The 17,756-nt window shown below is 42.7% G+C and overlaps 1 protein-coding gene and 1 pseudogene across 6 annotated transcripts in view; one reads left to right on the top strand and one right to left on the bottom strand.

Moving 5' to 3' along the window:
• Positions 1-10,526: 10,526 nt before the first annotated feature.
• LOC145351223 (U2 spliceosomal RNA) lies at positions 10,527-10,706 on the bottom strand (annotated as a pseudogene).
• A 199-nt stretch (positions 10,707-10,905) lies between these two features.
• The window catches only part of LOC145350878 (heterogeneous nuclear ribonucleoprotein Q-like), a 28,731-nt gene continuing 21,880 nt past the window's right edge, over positions 10,906-17,756 (top strand). For all 6 annotated transcript variants that reach the window (XM_080200292.1, XM_080200291.1, XM_080200289.1 and 3 more), the window contains exons 1-3: positions 10,906-11,028; positions 12,020-12,182; positions 17,298-17,416. In XM_080200292.1, the coding sequence (XP_080056418.1) occupies positions 12,020-12,182; positions 17,298-17,416 (282 nt within the window). In that variant the 5' untranslated portion in view covers positions 10,906-11,028. The remainder of the gene's footprint in view (positions 11,029-12,019; positions 12,183-17,297; positions 17,417-17,756) is intronic.

The following is a 17,756-nucleotide window of genomic DNA, read 5'->3' as shown; positions in this document are numbered from 1 at the left end:
GACCTGCGATTGATGGCTGTTTGCCAATCCATGTGATGATGTCTGTGATGATGCCAGTTGGAATAAGCAGATGCTCAGGGAGGCTCTGTCAAGCTTTCAAGAGGTACAGAATGGCACTGACTGAGTGTGGCAATTAAGGGACCCTGAGATCACCCCAGAGTGTTCATCAACCACTAGAGTTTCCACTCCATCAACGTGCAGCTGGTGTGCAACCACAAAAAAACTGCTTAAGCAGGTCTGTACAATGGACAGCTGCCATGATGTTTTCAAGGTGTGTCAGTCCACTTCCCAAACTTCTTTGTATCTGGAAGCAGAGTTACATACTAACTGCTTGGAGACCAGGAACGCTCACTTAAAACATATGGCTGATCACATCTTTGATTTGATTTATTATTGTCACATGTATTAGTATACAGTGAAAAATATTGTTTCTTGCATGCTATACAGTCTATACCTTTCGTAGAGAAGGAAAGGAGAGAGTGCAGAATGTAGTGTTACAGTCATAACTAGGTTGTAAAGAAAGATCAACTTAGCACAAGGAAGGTCCATTCAAAAGTCCGATGGCAGCAGGGAAGAAGTTGTTTTTGAGTCAGTTGGTACGTGACCTCAGGGGTCATAGTTTGAGGATAAGGGATAAATCTTTTAGAATTGAGGTGAGGAGAAATTTATTCACCCAGAGGGTGGTGAATGTGTAGAATTCGCTACCACAGGAAGTAGTTGAGTCCAAAACGATGTTTGATTTCAAGAAATTAGATACAGCTCTGGGGGCTAAAGGAATCAAGGGATATGGGGGAAAGGGGCAATCAGCATATTGAATTCGGTAATCAGCCATGATCAAAATGAACAGCAGAGCAAGCTCAAAAGGTCAAATGGCCTATTCCTGCTTCTAGTTTCTATACCTTTTTCCAGTCCAATATTTATGTCATGTGATTAATAGTAAAGGCTTACATAAAACATCTAAAGAGAGGGATGGTATTTTAAAAGCACCATGTCTGACAAATGTGACACCATTGAGATCCTTTCTAGGATAAGGAAATTATAATAGCAAATTTGTTCCTAACTTAGCTACATTATTGAAGCCATTGCATAATTTACTATATATGAAACAGTCATGGGACTGGACAAGAGAATTGAAAAAACATACTTTGTAGAAATCTGCAGTATTTTAATCCAAAGTTACCCTTACTGCTTGCTTGCGATGCTTGAAGATGGGGCAGTAGTTTCACATTATCACGCCTTCGGGAGAAGAACGGCCAATAGCTTTTGCTTTGTGTATTCTGACTAGTGCTGAGTCTAACTGGTCAGATAGAAAAAGAAGCATTGAATATAATTTTTGGTGTAAGGTTTCATAATTATTTTTATGATTGTGATTTCACATTATTGACATTGATCCTTATGTACTATTTTTGGGCTGTATAATGACATACTGTCATTAGCTGACGGTCAATTGCAGAAATGGTCACTGATCTTATCTGCGCACCCTTACAAAACAAAGTATAGTCAGTCCGAGTGCCATGCTAATCACGTTTACCTTTACCTATTGAGCAGATACCAGCGATTGGTTTTGCTAATGTCCTTTATTTTTCATGAGCAGATGTGACAGCTTCTTAAGTCCAGAGACATACGAGAAATGATCCCATGATCGGGAAGGTGATGGATATGGTATTGAAAGGAAGCTGGAATGCATTGTGCTCATCCTAATTTGAAACCATATTCGTCAAGAAAGCTTGTGTTGACCATTCAAGGTCAGAGTCTATTGTGAGGAATCCAAGTGATATCTTTGGACTAGTTTGACGACACAAGTCTTGTCTGCATGAAGGAGCTCTGGAAGGGCTAAAGGAATGACATCCTAGTATAGTCCGGATGGAAGGAATTAACACAAGGTTATTTTTGGTAGTCGGGTCAGGATGCTTAGATTGAAAAAAAGTGGGACAGCGTCACGAATAAGAAATACATCATCGTTGTTTCCCTTACACCCTTGGGAGTGGCCTATAATGCTACGACAACGGTAACATATATACTCTGCTGGTCAGTTTGAGGGTTACATGTTCTTAGTCATAACTGATGCACACTCGAAGTGCCCAGAGGTTATCGTGAGATCTACTACATCTGAACAAATCATTGAAAAACTTGACAACATTTTTTTAAGATTTAATAGCCGGAACAAATTGTTAGCAATAATGGATCACGGTTTACTTTACAAAAGTTTGTAGATTATCTCATGGCAAATGGTTTTCAGCATATAAAATTCGCACCTTATCACCACCAACCAATGGATTAGTTAAAGGACTTGTACAATCCTTCTAAAATTTTCTAAAAGCTTCGAGAGTAAGGTTCGTTATCAACTCACGTGAATAGCTTTTGGCATATTATAGAAACATTACTCATGCAACTACCCAAAGTTCATCTGCATTACTATTTTTAAAGAGAAAGTTGAGAACTGCACTTGATTTGTTATTACCTCCAGAAACTTCAGGTTAAGGCTCATGGGATACAAGGACAGGTGGCTAGATGGGTTGAGAACTGGCTTGGCAACAGAAGACAGAGGGTAGCAGTGGAAGGGTCTTTTGCTAGCTGGAGGTCTGTGACTAGTGGTGTTCCGCAGGGCTCCACACTGGGACCTCTGCTATTTGTGATATATATAAATGATTTGGAAGAGGGAGTAACTGGTGTGATCAGCAAGTTTGCAGATGACACGAAGATGCCTGGACTTGCTGATAGTGATGAACAGTGTTGGACAATACAGCAGGATATAGCTATGCTAGTAAATTGGTTGGTGAAATGGCAGATGGAATTTGATCCAGATAAATGCGAGGTGATGCATTTTGGAAAAAATAATGTTGGGGGGGAGTTGTACAATAAATGGTAGGATCATTAAGAGTACAGAAACACAGAGGGACCTTGGTTTGCAAGTTCACAAGTCCTTGAAGGTGGCAGCACAGGTGGAGAAAGTGGTGAAGAAGGCATATGGTATGTTTGCCTTTATAGGAAGGGGTATAGAGTATAAAAGCTGGTGTCTAATGTCGCAGTTGTATAGAACGTTGGTTAGACCACATTGGAGTACTACGTCCAGTTATGGTCGTCACACTACTGGAAGAACATGGAGGCCTTGGAGAGAGTGCAGAGGAGGTTTACCAGGATGCTGCCTGGTATGGAGGGTCTTAGCTATGAGGAGAGATTGGGCAAATTGGGGTTGTTCTCCCTTGAAACACGGAGAATGAGGGGTGACCTAATAGAGGTGCATAAGATTATGAAGGGTATAGATAGAGTGAACGGTGGGAAGCTTTTTCCTAGGTTGGATGCGAAAATCATGAGGGTCAGGGGCTCAAGGTGAGAGGGGCGAGGTATAATTCAGATGTTAGAGGGATGTTTTTCACAGAGGGTTGTGGGGGCCTAGAATGCACTGCCAAGTAGGGTGGTGGAGGCAGACAAGCTAGAGTTGTTTAAGACGTACCTAATAGGCACATGAGCAGACTAGAGATGGAGGGATACAAAAGAATGTTCTAGTTGAGGATCAAGAGCCTCAGGACGTTCCTGGGAATTAATAGATTCCTATCGGCCGTCCAACAAATTTTTGGCTCACCTGTCTCTTACGTTGGAGCTACTGGGGATCTTCCATTAATGTCTGTATAGGCTGTTGTATGTTTATTGATGTCTCTTTTTTACATCCACAGGCGATTTGGTCCGCCTTGTTAGCCAACAAGGGGCATACGCAGTGGGTTGTGCGAGAGCTGCTCTTGGATGTTGCTTCGAGAGTTGCCTAGTGCTTCACGTCGTTAGTGTACGCTTAAACTGGACCAATTGACGGGCAACACGACAACTCAGTGACTATCATTATTTGCTGTGCAGTTACAGGGGCCCGGGTCGGATCTCCGGCTTGGGTCAGTGTCTGTGGGAGTTTGCACATTCTCCCCGTGCTTGCGTGGTTTTTCTCCGGCTGCTCCGGTTTCCTCCCACACCCCAAAAACTTGCTTTTAGACTGATTGGTGTTAATAAATTGTCCCTAAATTGGATCTCCCTTAATCTGGCACACATATAATTCCCTAAATTTGCACCCCTTTATTGTGGAGTCCACTAGATGTAGACAAAAGTTGTAGGTAGAAGAAGGATTGGAATGAGGCACTCACTGAGGGTTAAAATGGGCAGCACGGGCTTGTAGGGCTGAAGCGCCTGTTTCCTGTGCTGTGTTGTTCTTTGATAGTAGTGTCAACAACAATTTTATGTTGTTAGACGAGGCACAAAGGCAAAACAATATTCATTTCAACAAGGATATCGAATGTTAGTTGGTAATTACATCATGACTGAGAAATGGGTACCAGCCATAGCTTTAGTAAAAAAAAAGACCAATTTCTTACATGGTTTAAACAGGAGATGGACTATCATAGAAACCCTACAATGGGGTAAGAGGCCATTTGGCACATTGGGTCTGCACCAACCACAATCCCAACCAGACCCTACCCCATGTCCCTACCTCTAACCTATGCAACTCAGGACACTAAGGGGCAATTTTAGCATGGCCAATCAACCTAACCCACACATCTCTGGAATTCTCTGCCCGTTGAGGTGGTGGAGGCTGCCTCGCTAAATATTTTTAAGACGCGGGTTGATGGGTTTTTGATAAGCGAGGGGATTAAGGGTTATGGGGAGAGGGCGGGAATGTGGAACTGAGCCACGACAGATCAGCCATGACAGATCAGCCATGATCTTATTGAATGGCGGGGCAGGCTCGAAGGGCTAGATGGCCTACTCCTGCTCCTATTTCTTATGTTCTTATGTTTGGACTAGTTTGAAGACACAATGCTGACCAATTGTTGTCATCTCAAAATGATTTTTTAGAATCATTCCCAGAAGTACTGACATTTTTCGTCCTGAGTGTTGTGAATACTACTCTGGAAGACTTAGTTGAATCCGAGTTGCTTGATGATTGTGTCTACATCACGTGAAAATGACGCAGAATTAGTTCCAAGAGCAGAAGTGTCCACTGATGTTTTAAATTGTATTTCTAGGGTCAAGGACAGCCAAATTCCAAAACATTGTCTCTAGGCAGGGAGGAATAAATGTTCCCCCAGTCAACTTTCTGATTGACTGTGTATAATGATTAATGGTGCATAGTATTGTATCTAAAATATTATTGATCCTATACATAACGTTGTAGTAATCTGTTGTCATGACCACAGAAGTAAAAGAGGAGGGATGTTATACATTTAAAAGGGTTATGTGATTGCTTTAAGAGCTATTTACATGATTTGATGGTGATATCACTGGATTGTTTCAAAGGCTCCTGCTTTTACTTTCAGTTCCTACTCTGTATAGGCAAAAGCTGCTAGAATAAATCTATTGTCATTAGTTTGAATCTACATGTACAAACCACATTTATTAAAACCCATCACCCCTAAAACAGTTAGGACATTACTGAAACAGGCCTGATCATTCAACTCATAACCTTTTTTCCACTTTTGCATCATATCCTGTGAATCCTTTAGCCCCAAGAGCTATACCTAACTCCTTCTTGAAAACATAGAGGGTGCAATCTTATCAGCCATTCATGCCACGCTCCCGCTGCAGTGAAGTCGGAGAAATTGGCATTCAGCCAGATCGCCGTTCACTGCAGTGGTATGGGAAAATTCCGTCAGTGTGAACAACTGTAACATTTGAGCCACAATGTTTTGGCCTAATTGCTTTTTGCTCACTTCTCTCTGGGTGAAGAAATTTCACCTCGACTCAGTCCTAAAATGTCTACGCCATATCCTCAGCTGTGACTCCTGGTTCTGGACACCCCCACCATCAGGGTCATCCTCCCTGCATCTACCCAGTGTAGTACTCTTAGAATTTTATAGGTTTCTATGGGACTCCCCTCATTCTTCTAAACTCCAGCGAATATAATCCTAACTGCCTTAATCTCTTCTCAGTCCTGCCATCTCAGGAATCAGTCTGGTAAACCTTCACTGCATTCCCTCCATAGCAAGAATATCCTTCCTCAGATAAGAAGACCAAAACTGCATGTGATATTCCAGGTGGAGTCTCACCAAGGCCCTTTATAACTGCAGCAATACATCCTGTGCCTGTACTCGTATCCTCTTGCTATGAAGGCTAACATACCATTTGACTTCTTCATCTCCTGCTGCATCTGCATGCTTACTTTCAGTGACTGGTGTACAACACCCAGGTTTCATTGCATATTCCCTCTCTCATTCTATTGCGTTTCAAAAATAAGCTGCTTTCCTGTTTTGCTACCAAAGTGAATTACCTCACATTTATTCACATTTTCCTTCATCTGTCATGATTTTGCCCACTCACTCAATCAAATTAAGCATCTCTGATTCCTCCTTACAGCTCACTCTTCCATTCAGCTTTCTGTTGTCTGCAGATTTGGAGATAGTACATTTATGCCCCTCATCTAAATCATTAATATACATTGTGAATAATTGGGGTCCTACTAGATTCCCATCATACCCCATTAGTCACTGCCTAGGAAACAAAGAATAGGAATAAAAGGTATTTTTCCATTTGCTAACTAGTTTTCTATCCATCTCAACACTCTACATCAATCCCATGCTCTTTAATTTTACATGCTAATCTCTCATGTGGGACCTCGTCGAACATCTTTGAAAGTCTAAATAGATCACATCCATTAGCTCCCCTTCAGCAACTCTGCTAGTTACCACCTTGAAAATTTCCGGTAGGTTTGTCAAGCATGACTCCCTTTTGTAAATCCATGCTGACTTTATCCAATGCTGCCACTGTTTTCCAAGTGCTCTGCTATTAAATCTTTTAGTGTAGACTCCAGCATTTTTCCCACTACTGATGTGAGGTTGACTGGTCCCTGTTTTCTCTCTACCTCTGTTTTAAATAGTGAGGTTACTTTAGTTACACTCCAATCTGTAGCAACTGTTCCAGAGTCTATAGAATCTTGAACAATGACCATTATGCATCCAATATTTTTAGGGCCATTTCCTTAATGGGATTATCAGGCCCTCGGGATTTATCGGCCTTCAATTCCATGAATTTCCCCAATACCATTTCCCTATTAACACTGATTTCTTTCAAATCTTCCATCTCACTGAACCCTTTATTCTCCAACATTTCTGGTACATTATTTGTTCTCTTTTATGAAAACAGAACCAAAGTATGTATTTAGTTGGTCAACCATTTCTTTGTTCCCCATTATAAATTCCCCTGTTTCTCACTGCAAGTGACTTACATTTACCTTCAACAATCTTTTTCTCTTCACATACCTATAGAAGCTTTTAGACAGCTTACACGTTCCCCACAAGCTTACTTTCATACTCTATTTTCCCCTTCTTAATCCCTTTGTCCTCCTTTGCTGGGAGTCTTTTATAGACCTCCAAAAAGTTCTAGAGAGGTTGAGGAAAGGATTGCAGAGACGATCCTGGTTAGGAGTGAAAGTAATAGGGTAATTGTTATGGGGGACTTTAACTTTACTAACATTGATTGGAATTGCTATAGCTCTAGCTCGTTAGAGGGGTCAGTTTTTGTTCAAAGTGTGCAGGAAGGTTTTTTGACTCAATATGTAGATAGGCCAACTAGAGGTGAGGCTATATTGGACTTGGTGCTGGGAAATGAGTTAGACCAGGTGCTAGACTTGGAAGTTGGTGTGCATTTTGGTGATAGTGACCACAATTCGGTTACGTTCACCTTAGTGATGGAAAGGGATAGGCATGAACCTCGGGTCAGTAGTTTTAGCTGGGGGAAGGGTAATTATGAGGCCATTAGGAGAGAATTAGGAAGCATTGGTTGGACTAGGAACGTCTGAAATGTGGAGTTTTTTCAAGGAGCAGCTACTGCGGGTCTGTGATAGGTATGTCCCTGTCAGGCAAGGAGGAATTGGTAGGGCTAGGGAACCGTGGTGCACAAAAAAAGTTGATTTGTTGGTTAGGAAGAAGAAGGAGGCTTATGTTCGGATGAGGCTTGAGGGCTCGGGTAGTGCAGTAGAAAGCTTTAGATTGGCTAGGAGGGAGTTGAAGAGGGAGTTAAGAAGGGCTAGAAGAGGGCATGAGATGACTTTGGCTGATAGGATTAAGGAGAATCCTAAGGCGTTCTATAGGTATGTCAAGAACAGAAGGTTGGTTAGGGCAAGATTAGGGCCAGTTACAGACAGTAGGGGGAAGTTGTGTGTGGAACCGGAAGAGATTGGAGAGGCATTGAACCATTATTTCTCTTCGGTGTTCACGCAGGACGATATGAATGTAGCTGAGGAGGTCACTGGGGTGAAGGGGTGTAAAATAGAAAGTATTGCAGTCGATACAGAGGATGTGTTGGATATTCTAGAAGGGTTGAAAATAGATAAGTCCCCTGGTCCAGACGGGATTTACCCTAGGATTCTATGGGAGGCAAGAGAGGTGATTGCAGAGCCACTGGCTCTGATCTTCAGGTCGTCGTTGGTCTCTGGTATAGTACCGGAAGATTGGAGGACAGCGAATGTTGTCCCATTGTATAAGAAGGGGAACAGAGACTTCCCTGGGAATTATAGACCAGTGAGTCTTACTTCTGTAGTGGGCAAGGTTTTAGAAAGAATTATTAGGGATAGGATTTATAGCCTGTTTCCTCGGATGGAGAAAGCTAGCACGAGGGGGCATGGCTTTAAATTAAGGGGGGGTAGTTATAGGATGGATGTCAGGGGCAGGTTCTTTACCCAGAGGGTGGTGAGGGACTGGAATGCCCTGCCTGCTGCAGTTGTAAATGCGCCTAGTTTGGGGGCGTTTAAGAGATTGGTGGATAGGTTTATGGACAAAAAGGGATTGGTTTAGATTAGTGGGTCAATGTTTTTTTAAAAAATAAGACTGGTCGGCGCAACATTGTGGGCCAAAGGGCCTGTTCCGCGCTGTTATGTTCTATGTTCTAATCTGTGCCCAGTCCTCAGGTCTGCTATTTTTCCTAGCCAATTTGTATGCCTTTTCCTTGTAAGCCATGACGTGGCCATCATTCCCATTTTATTTTTGCACTGGACAGGAATGAACAAATGTTGCAGTTCACCCATGCATCCTTTGAATGTGCGCTGTTGTCTATTCACCATTATCCCTTTAAGTAACATTCCCCAATCCATCATAACTAACTCATACATCACACTATCGTAGTTTTCTTTATTTAGATTAAGGACGCTGGTCTCTGAATCAACTACATCACTCTCCAGCTTGATGAAGAATTCTATCATGTTATGATCGTTCATCACTAAGGGGCACTGTACAACTAGATTGCCAATTATTCTTTACCCATTACACAATACCCAGTCAAGGATGGCCTGTTCTCTAGTTGGTTCCTTAACATATTGGTCCAGAAAACTATCTAGTACACACTCCAGGAATTCCTTTTCCATGATATTGTTATTAATTTGATATATCCAATCTATATGCAGATAAGTCACCCGTAATTACATATGTTCCTTTATCATATTTCCTCTTTAATACCATCCCCAACATCAACACTACAGTTTTGGGTACGATCTATAAAACCCAATAATGCTTTTCACTCCTTGGTGTTTCTCAGATCTATCCATAAAGCAGTACAAAATCATTACTTGCAGAAGGCAGTTCACTATCACCAATTAAACATGCAAGATAAATGCTGGCCTAGACAGCAATGACAATATCCCATGAAAGAATAAAAAAGTCAGGCTGAGTATTTATAAAATGCTAGTTTGGCCTCAACTGGAGTATTGTATTTAATTCTGAGAACCACATTTTAGGAAGACATCAGCGATAATACAAACTAAAATAATAATGGTTCATGTAATGAACACCTCACTTATATTCCTTGATGCTTGGGGTTAGTCTCCTTAGAGACAGTTGAGCGGAGATATTGATAGCAAGAAATGTTTCCAATGGCAGTAGGGTTGAGAACAAGAGAACGTTGATATAAGGTAGATGGCAAAGGAGCCAATGGTGACATGAAGGATTTGTTTTATGTAGCAAGTGCATGTGTATGGTGGAAGTGGATTCAATTGCGATTTTCAAAAAGGGACAATCATCTGAAGTGAAAACATTTCGTAGAAAAATCATAGAAACCCTACAGTGCAGAAGGAGGCCATTTGGCCCATCATGCAACAACCACAATCCCACCCAGGCCCTACCCCCATATCCCTACATATTTTACCCGCTAATCTATACATCTCAGGACACTAAAAAACAATTTTAGCATAGCCAATCAACCTAACCCACACATCTTTGGACTGTGGGAGGAAACCAGAGCACCTGGAGGAAACTCACGCAGACACGAGGAGAATGTGCAAACTCTACACAGACAGTGACCTAAAGCCAGGAATCAAACCCAGGTCTCTGGAGCTGTGAAGCAGCAGTGCTAACCACTGTGCTACCGTGCTGCCATGCAGTTTGAAGATCAATGGGGAAAGGGCTGGGTAATGGACTGGAAGAATTGCTCTTGTAGAGAGCTGGCATCTGCTGAATGGTAACAGCATTAAGAGTTGCATTTTTTTTGTTTATATCCTATCCAATTCAGTCCAATTCCAGATCCAAGCTGACAAGACAGGCTCATCACTTCCTCTCTTGGGTTTGATCTGCATGATCCAAGCTGATTGGAGCTGGCATCACCTCTTCTCCAAGGCTGGATCTTATTTGCATCTTAGCCAAAAGGCCGAGATGCCACTTTAAAAAAATTGCTTCAGGGTAACCTCAACCAACTGCAGGATGCCAAAACTACACTTGATCTTAGCCAAAAGGCCGAGAAGCGATAAGAATTGTATTTGTACAGTTCATGCCGATGTAATCCTTTGAAAAGAAATGAAGAGTGAGTGTTACCCAACAGGCACTCTCCTCCCGTCAATCCACCTCGAGCGGAACGGGCGGGGCCTACCGCCGCTCTAACCAATGGGAGCGAGTAAGGGGCGGGACTGGAGCTGAGGCCACGCCTAGTGTTGCCGGTGTCCTTGCGGGGCAGGTCGGGAGACCCCGCCATGCGAGCGCGTGAGTGGAGTTCGGGGGCTTTGAGAGCCGCGCGCCGTGCTGAGGCCAGCCGCCATTTTGTAAAGCTGAGTGTGAGAGAGTAGAGGGCAAGGTAAGAGAGCCGAGCTGAGAGAGGCGGGCAGCAGCCGCCTTCATAGCTACCTGCCCGCCCGGCTTTGTTCGGAATAGCCTCGATGTCTGTATCTTGCCTGCCGCGGGATGGGGGTGGGGAGAACCGGTACCGTGCCCGAAAATCGAGCGGGTGTCAGAGTGGGGCCTTGGGCCACAAGCAGAGCCGGAGCCGGTTCCCCGCACGGGATTGGATCTGGCGAGGGAGGAAGCAAAGCCTGCAGGCGGAGAGGAGGATTCAGCGGCTGCAGTTTAAACGGCAGCCGAGAAGCTGGAATGCGGCCTTTGTCTGTGTCACATGGCGGCGGCGTGGAGGGAAGAAAACGCTGGATCTCCGGGAGGGAGAGAGACCAGGAGGGGGAGGGGGGTACAGGAGGGGAGAGCACAATGAGAATAAGGAGAGCTGGGGAGGGGGGAGACGAGGAGACGACTGGGGGGAGGGGGCACAGAGAGCGAGTTAGGGGTGGGAGAAGAGCTGGGGGGAGACGGCTGGGCGGTAGAAAGAGATGGAGGCAGGTGACCCCACTCCTCTGTCTCTCTCCCTCCCCTCCCCCCCCCCCGCCGATCCGACCTTCCGTTCTCCGGCGGTCAGCCCTCGGCTTGGTAGGGGGGCGGTTTTCAGCCGGGGGAGGGGAGGGGAGGGGAGGGGGGGGGGGGGTGGCCATTCCAGACATTTGTCGGTGAGCCGGTAGCCGCTGGCATGCACCACCTAAGGAGTGTTGAAAAGGGCGGGAAGGCTTAGTTTTAGCCTGTTGTTCATCTTTTAACTTAAATATGTTACTGATCTAAAGCCGACGCTGTCTGATAGGGTGTGGGACCATGATTAAAGCTGAGATCACTACGTACAGAGCTGGCAGTATGATTCCTTAGCCAGTCTTTTTTTCAATAATTGTACCATGTCGGTTTAATAATGCCCATTTCTAAATGAAGACATTACCGCGCATGTTTTTGCTTCCATTTGTACACGTGTACAGATGTCCACCGAAGAAATGGCTACCGAACATATGAATGGAAATGGTACAGAAGAACCGATGGATACTTCCACTGCCATTGTTCGATCAGAACACTATCAAACTTTATTAAGCGCTGGTTTACCAAAAAAAGTAGCAGACAAGCTAGATGAAATTTATTTAGCAGGTATGGATTGTAAACTACATTGACTTTCTACCAAAGCTAAATTTGTGTTATCAATTCAAGGCGCCACTTCTACCCATTGCTAAGTCTCTTATCCTGTGTTCATTCTCTAATGGTCCAATCTCGGTGTCCTCAAAATATTAAATATCGTTTTTGCAGTGGCTTGGATTGATTCTTCCTACTAATGACGTGCTCCTATTTATAGACGTAAGATTTGCATTCAGGTAACCAGATCAGTGAGAGTGTTGTTTTATCTGTAGAATTAATCTCATTTAGGGTCAGTTCTCACCAAGAGAACAAAATGGGTACTTCTCTTGAAAAGATTGAAATTTTCTATTTGGTCTTGTGGGCACAGCATTGTTCAAGCATTCAAACAGAAGGATTGTGATTTAATTCCTAGGCTATAGTTAATATCAGCCAGAGCAGCAGTGAGTCATAAATTAATCTCAATCTCTTAGATCACACAATTCTGTCTCTATTGCTCTTTGACATATTTGTCACTTGGTCAAAATAAATTTGGAGAGATTCTGCATTTATAGTGGCTCACTATCTTTGGGCAATCCAAAGTGCTTCATAGTGAGTGAAGTATTTTTGTGGCGTAGTCAATCAGCAATGAGATTAAATGAGAACATTTGATATTAATATTAGCCATGAGATTGAGTCTGCTGTTCACGTAGTTCTGTGGGATTTTTTATGCCTGCCTAAGAAGAAGAGGCATTTCTGGCATAATGCTGAGACACGGTAAAAAGTCTGACAACACCAGGTTTTAGTCCAACCGATTTATTTGATAGTAAACGCACAGGCTTTCGGGTTAGTCGTTTCGTCAGGTGAATGGAGAGTTCTGTTCACCTGACGAAGGGACTAACCCAAAAGCTTGTGCGTTTACTATCAAATAAATTGGTTGGACTAAAACCTGGTGTTGTCAGACTTTTTACTGTGTTTACCCCAGCCCAACGCCGGCACATCCACATCATAATGCTGAGATACAGCCTGGATCTGATGCTGCTCTATTCTTTAAAAATGTTCGCACTGGTTTTTGGCACCCGCACTTGGGGTGGAAAGTGGTGAGAATTTAATGTTATGTCATGTTGACACCGTTTTGTGTATGGAATAAGCTACAAAACTTAATATCACTTTGAATATTGTAGACCTATACCTGGTCTGCCTATTTTAGGAATGTTTGCACAAGAATTGAAGGCATTTCTGTCTTAATAGAAAGCAAAGGAATGGTCTTTGGAGATGTGGTGTTCTGGCACTGCTAGGAACTGTTCTTCTACAGCCCTTTTTGTCTGAGAAGCTGCCTTAATTTGATCATTGAAAGTTGGAACTCCCAGTGGGCATGGCCCTGAGTGCAATATTTTGGCCATCTCTGACCCTGCCTCAACTCATCTCTGGAACCTTCATCACTGCTGATCACCCACTCCCCCTATCCTACCTCTGTTTGCCAATATTGTAAACAGTTCTCTATCTTCGGTCCTTGACTGTTGTCTCAAATCTTGCCTGAAACTCTTATTTGAATCTCTCTATTTGGATTTCTATCCCAGTCACAGAGCCAAACTAACATAACATAAGAACATAAGAAATAGGAGCAGGAGTAGGCCATCTGGCCCTTCGAGCCTGCCCCGCCATTCAGTAAGATCATGGCTGATCTGTCGTGTCTCAGTTCCACATTCCCGCCCTCTCCCCATAACCCTTAATCCCCTCTCATCAAAAACCCATCAACCCGCGTCTTAAAAATAGTTAGCGAGGTAGCCTCCACCACTTCAACAGGCAGAGAACTAGATCTTAACAAAGTCACAAGTTTTATCCTGTGTGACAAAGGAAAACTTTCCTTCATTTTCCACTACCTACTTGCAGTCTTTGACATGATTGACCGCACCATTCTCTTCCCGATGTGTCTGCACTGTTACTTTGCTGAGTTGGGGCTGCTTTCATATTTTTCAAAAAATATTTGTGGGACATGGGCGTTGCTGGCTGGCAGGCATTTATTGTTCATCTTTAGTTGTTCTTGGGAGGCAGTTAAGAGTGGCCTACATTGCTGTGGCTCTGGAGTCACATGTAGGCCAGACCAGGTACGGTTGGCAGATTTCCTTCTCTAAAGGATATTAGTGAAGCAGATTTTCTGACAATTGACAACTGTTTCATGTCATCAATTGATGCTTAATCCTATTTTTTATTGATTTCTGATTTCACCATCTGCCGTGGCAGGATTTGAACCTGGGTCCCCAACACATTGCTGAGTTTCTGGATTAATAGTCTAGCAACAGTACCACTAGGCCATTGCGCACCCCCCCCCCCCCCCCCCCCCCCCCCGCCAATTCTTTTACTTCTAACCAAAGCCCACAAAATTGCCCCCCACCCCCTCCCCCCAAAGCAGCCTTCTACATCTGGATGATGTTGCTGTCACTTGGCAACATCATCCAGAGGTAGTTATTTTCCACATCTGCATGATGTCTTGCTGTAGCTCACTACCATCTCTGTTGACAACACGTTGCAAAATTGTTACACTGCTTATTTGACATCCAGTACAGTAACTCCAATAAAATGCCTGACTGAATCCAATGGGCTGTAAACAGCACGTGTGCCGCCGCCAGAATTTCTCAAGTAAGGTTTGCATGTCAGTCGCCTGGGAAGTTCAGACTTCCCTTGGTTATTGCTTTGCACTGGGTACGATCAGAAATTTGACTTAAATCAATAATTAGCCAGAAAAATTAAATCTTTTAATTTCTGAGCAACTATTCTGCAATTCTGTCCCTCCCCGCTGGCCAATGGAATAACCTTCAAAACAATCATATTCATTTAGCTCGTATGCTTAACCTCCCTCTCTGGCCTTTATTGCATCTGGTTTAATGAGATCAAGGGCCTTAGGCCTTTGTCATCTGACTGAGCTGCACTCAGTGAGTCTCATCCATGCCTGTCTCAGTTCTATACTTGACCAATCTAGTGCCCTGCTGGCTGATCTCCCACCACCTGTAAACTCGAGGTCAACCAAAATTCTGCTACCCATGTCTTTAACTGACAGATCCTGTTCCCCTATCACCCATGTGTTTGCTAATCCACATTGGCTCTTGATCAACCAGTGACTTGGTCTTAAAATTTTCACCAATAACTCAATGGCCATGCCATTGACTCCACAACCCCAAGATATTTACTTCATTCTGGCATTCTTGAGCATTGGCAATTGTAAACGCTCTGCCTCAGTTGCTCGTGACCTAAGCTCTGGAGTTCCTTCCCTGCATCTCTGCCGCTTTAACTCTTTTAAGATGCTGCTTAAAACCTATCTCTTTGACCAAGTTTTTAGTCAGTAACTAATATCTCCCTATCTGTTTCGGTGTTGTACCTTGTTTTTTTTCCTGCTGCTGTGTAGCATCTTGGACCCTTTAGGTAGAAGCATTGTGTAAAGGTATGTTGTTGTTCACCCTTGTCTGCTATCCCTAAATTCAACGTAACAAAAAAGGAGCATGAGCAGGCCATAAGGCTCGATTTAATTCAATATTCTGGATGACATGGCCTGATCTTGACCTCTCTATCCCACCTGTTGCCCATAACCTGCCTATATTTTATAAATCTGCATATCTTAGCCCTGCATGTACTCAGTGACTCAGCCATCGCAGCTGTCTTGGATAGAGAATTGCAAAAATTCACAACCCTCTGAAGAAATCCTTCCTCATCACCTTCATAAGTAGGTCTTATTCTGAAATGATCTCTACTTTCCCAAAAGGATGAAAGGTAAACACCACCTCAGCATCACCCCATCAAGCTGCCTCAGAATCTTATATATTTCAATAAGATAATCCCTTATTCTTAACTTCAATTCAGATGCAGCCTACTCAACTGATCCTCTTGAGACAACCCTTTTATCCCAGGAATTTGCCTAGTGAACCTTCTCTGAATGGCCTTCTGGTGCTGTCTCGCTAATATCCTGTACAATTATAGCAAGACTCCCGTTTCTTAAAACTTCTGCTCCCCACCTCTTGCAATGAAGGCCAACATTCCATTTACCTTCCTAATTATATGAATACCAACTTTTTTGTGATTCAAGTACGAGGGCATCCAGATATCTCTACTGCAGTATTCTGTAGTGTTTTCATCTAAATAACATTTTGCTTTTCTAATCCAGTTGTTTCTTGTTTGGGCTGCCTGCCTTGCAACTTGCATAAACTTTAGCTTATAAAATGCTGCAGAATTGCAAGAGCTTCTGCTATGTTGACAGTGGAAGATTTAACATTTTAAATCCTGACTTTCAGATGTTTGTTGTGTCCTCACCCCTGCTTATATCTAGCTTCCAGCCACATAACTCTGATCCTCTAATTCTGGTCTCTTGCATTTCCCTGATTTTTATTGCTCCATTGTTGGTAATGAGACTTCAGTGTAGGCCTTGAGCTCTAATTCCTTTAGTAAATCTCCACTCCAACTACTTTCAGCTGCTCCTTAAAATCTATTTCTTTGACCAAGCATTTGACCTAATATCCCCTTAGTAGCTTGGCTTCAAATTTTGTTAACACTGGTGAAGTGACTTGAAATGTTCTACATAACAGTAACTTGTTTTTGTGATGTAATATATAGAACACAGATGTATTCATTCTTCCTATTTTATTTCCTTTCCTGAAATCCTGAGGACAAATAGTAACTGAGAAGTGTGTGTGTGTGTAAATATCAACATTGGATTATGGTTCAGAACCAGGACTTGATGACAAGGCATTTTGAGTCACCTACCATGATTGCTGTCTTAAGAATTGAATTAAGTGCATCAAAATTCTGCATCTGTTTGAGCAAGTACAGGGAAAGCTACTATGGCAATTGGAGTTGAACCCAAGTCTAGCACAGTCAAGCAAACAAATCCTCATGACATGAAGGGTACCCTGGTACTGGAGAATAGAGCAAATTTAATTGAGGGACTCTGGCTTACTGCCATTTGTATCAGGAGAGTTGGGCTTATTGTCACCCTACAGGCTTGGTACTGATGGGACAGTGATTGTTGGTGTGGGGATTATGGAAACTAGACACATTTCAGCTGGTATATATTTTTGTGGTAAAGAAAATGATCAGATTTCTTATTGAATGTTTTGAGTTGTACTGCCAGATTTGTTTATTGATATACCTTGAATTTTCCTATAGGTTTGGTTTCTCATAGTGATTTAGATGAGAGAGCAATTGATGCCTTGAGGGAATTCAATGAAGAAGGTGCATTGTCAGTACTACAACAGTTTAAAGAAAGTGATCTTTCCCATGTTCAGGTAAGGATTGTTCTGTTCATTATGGTTAAGTTAGATCGAGAAGTGAAATCGAAATAATATAGTAGTATTCATGCCATTGTGAATGTGAAACTTCCCACAAACATTCAAATTTTAAAATAGATCAGGTTGGTGTAATCTTTGATTATAGTGTACCTTATTCATTTTTATTTACAATTACATTCATATTTCATTTAACTTAAGACAGTAGCTTTAAGGTATTGACAGTAATGGTATGAATGCCATTCTAGAAGTTAGAAAATGTCACAGTATCTCTTGGTTAAAATCTTTTATTAATGCTAATGTAAATAGGAATTTTGTTATACGCGGGTTTTGTTCTGTA

Source organism: Carcharhinus amblyrhynchos, chromosome 12 (assembly GCF_965287045.1).
Source record: "Carcharhinus amblyrhynchos chromosome 12, sCarAmb.v2.hapA, whole genome shotgun sequence".
NCBI classification, from domain to species: domain Eukaryota; kingdom Metazoa; phylum Chordata; class Chondrichthyes; order Carcharhiniformes; family Carcharhinidae; genus Carcharhinus; species Carcharhinus amblyrhynchos.
This window is presented reverse-complemented; position numbering and strand designations above follow the sequence as displayed.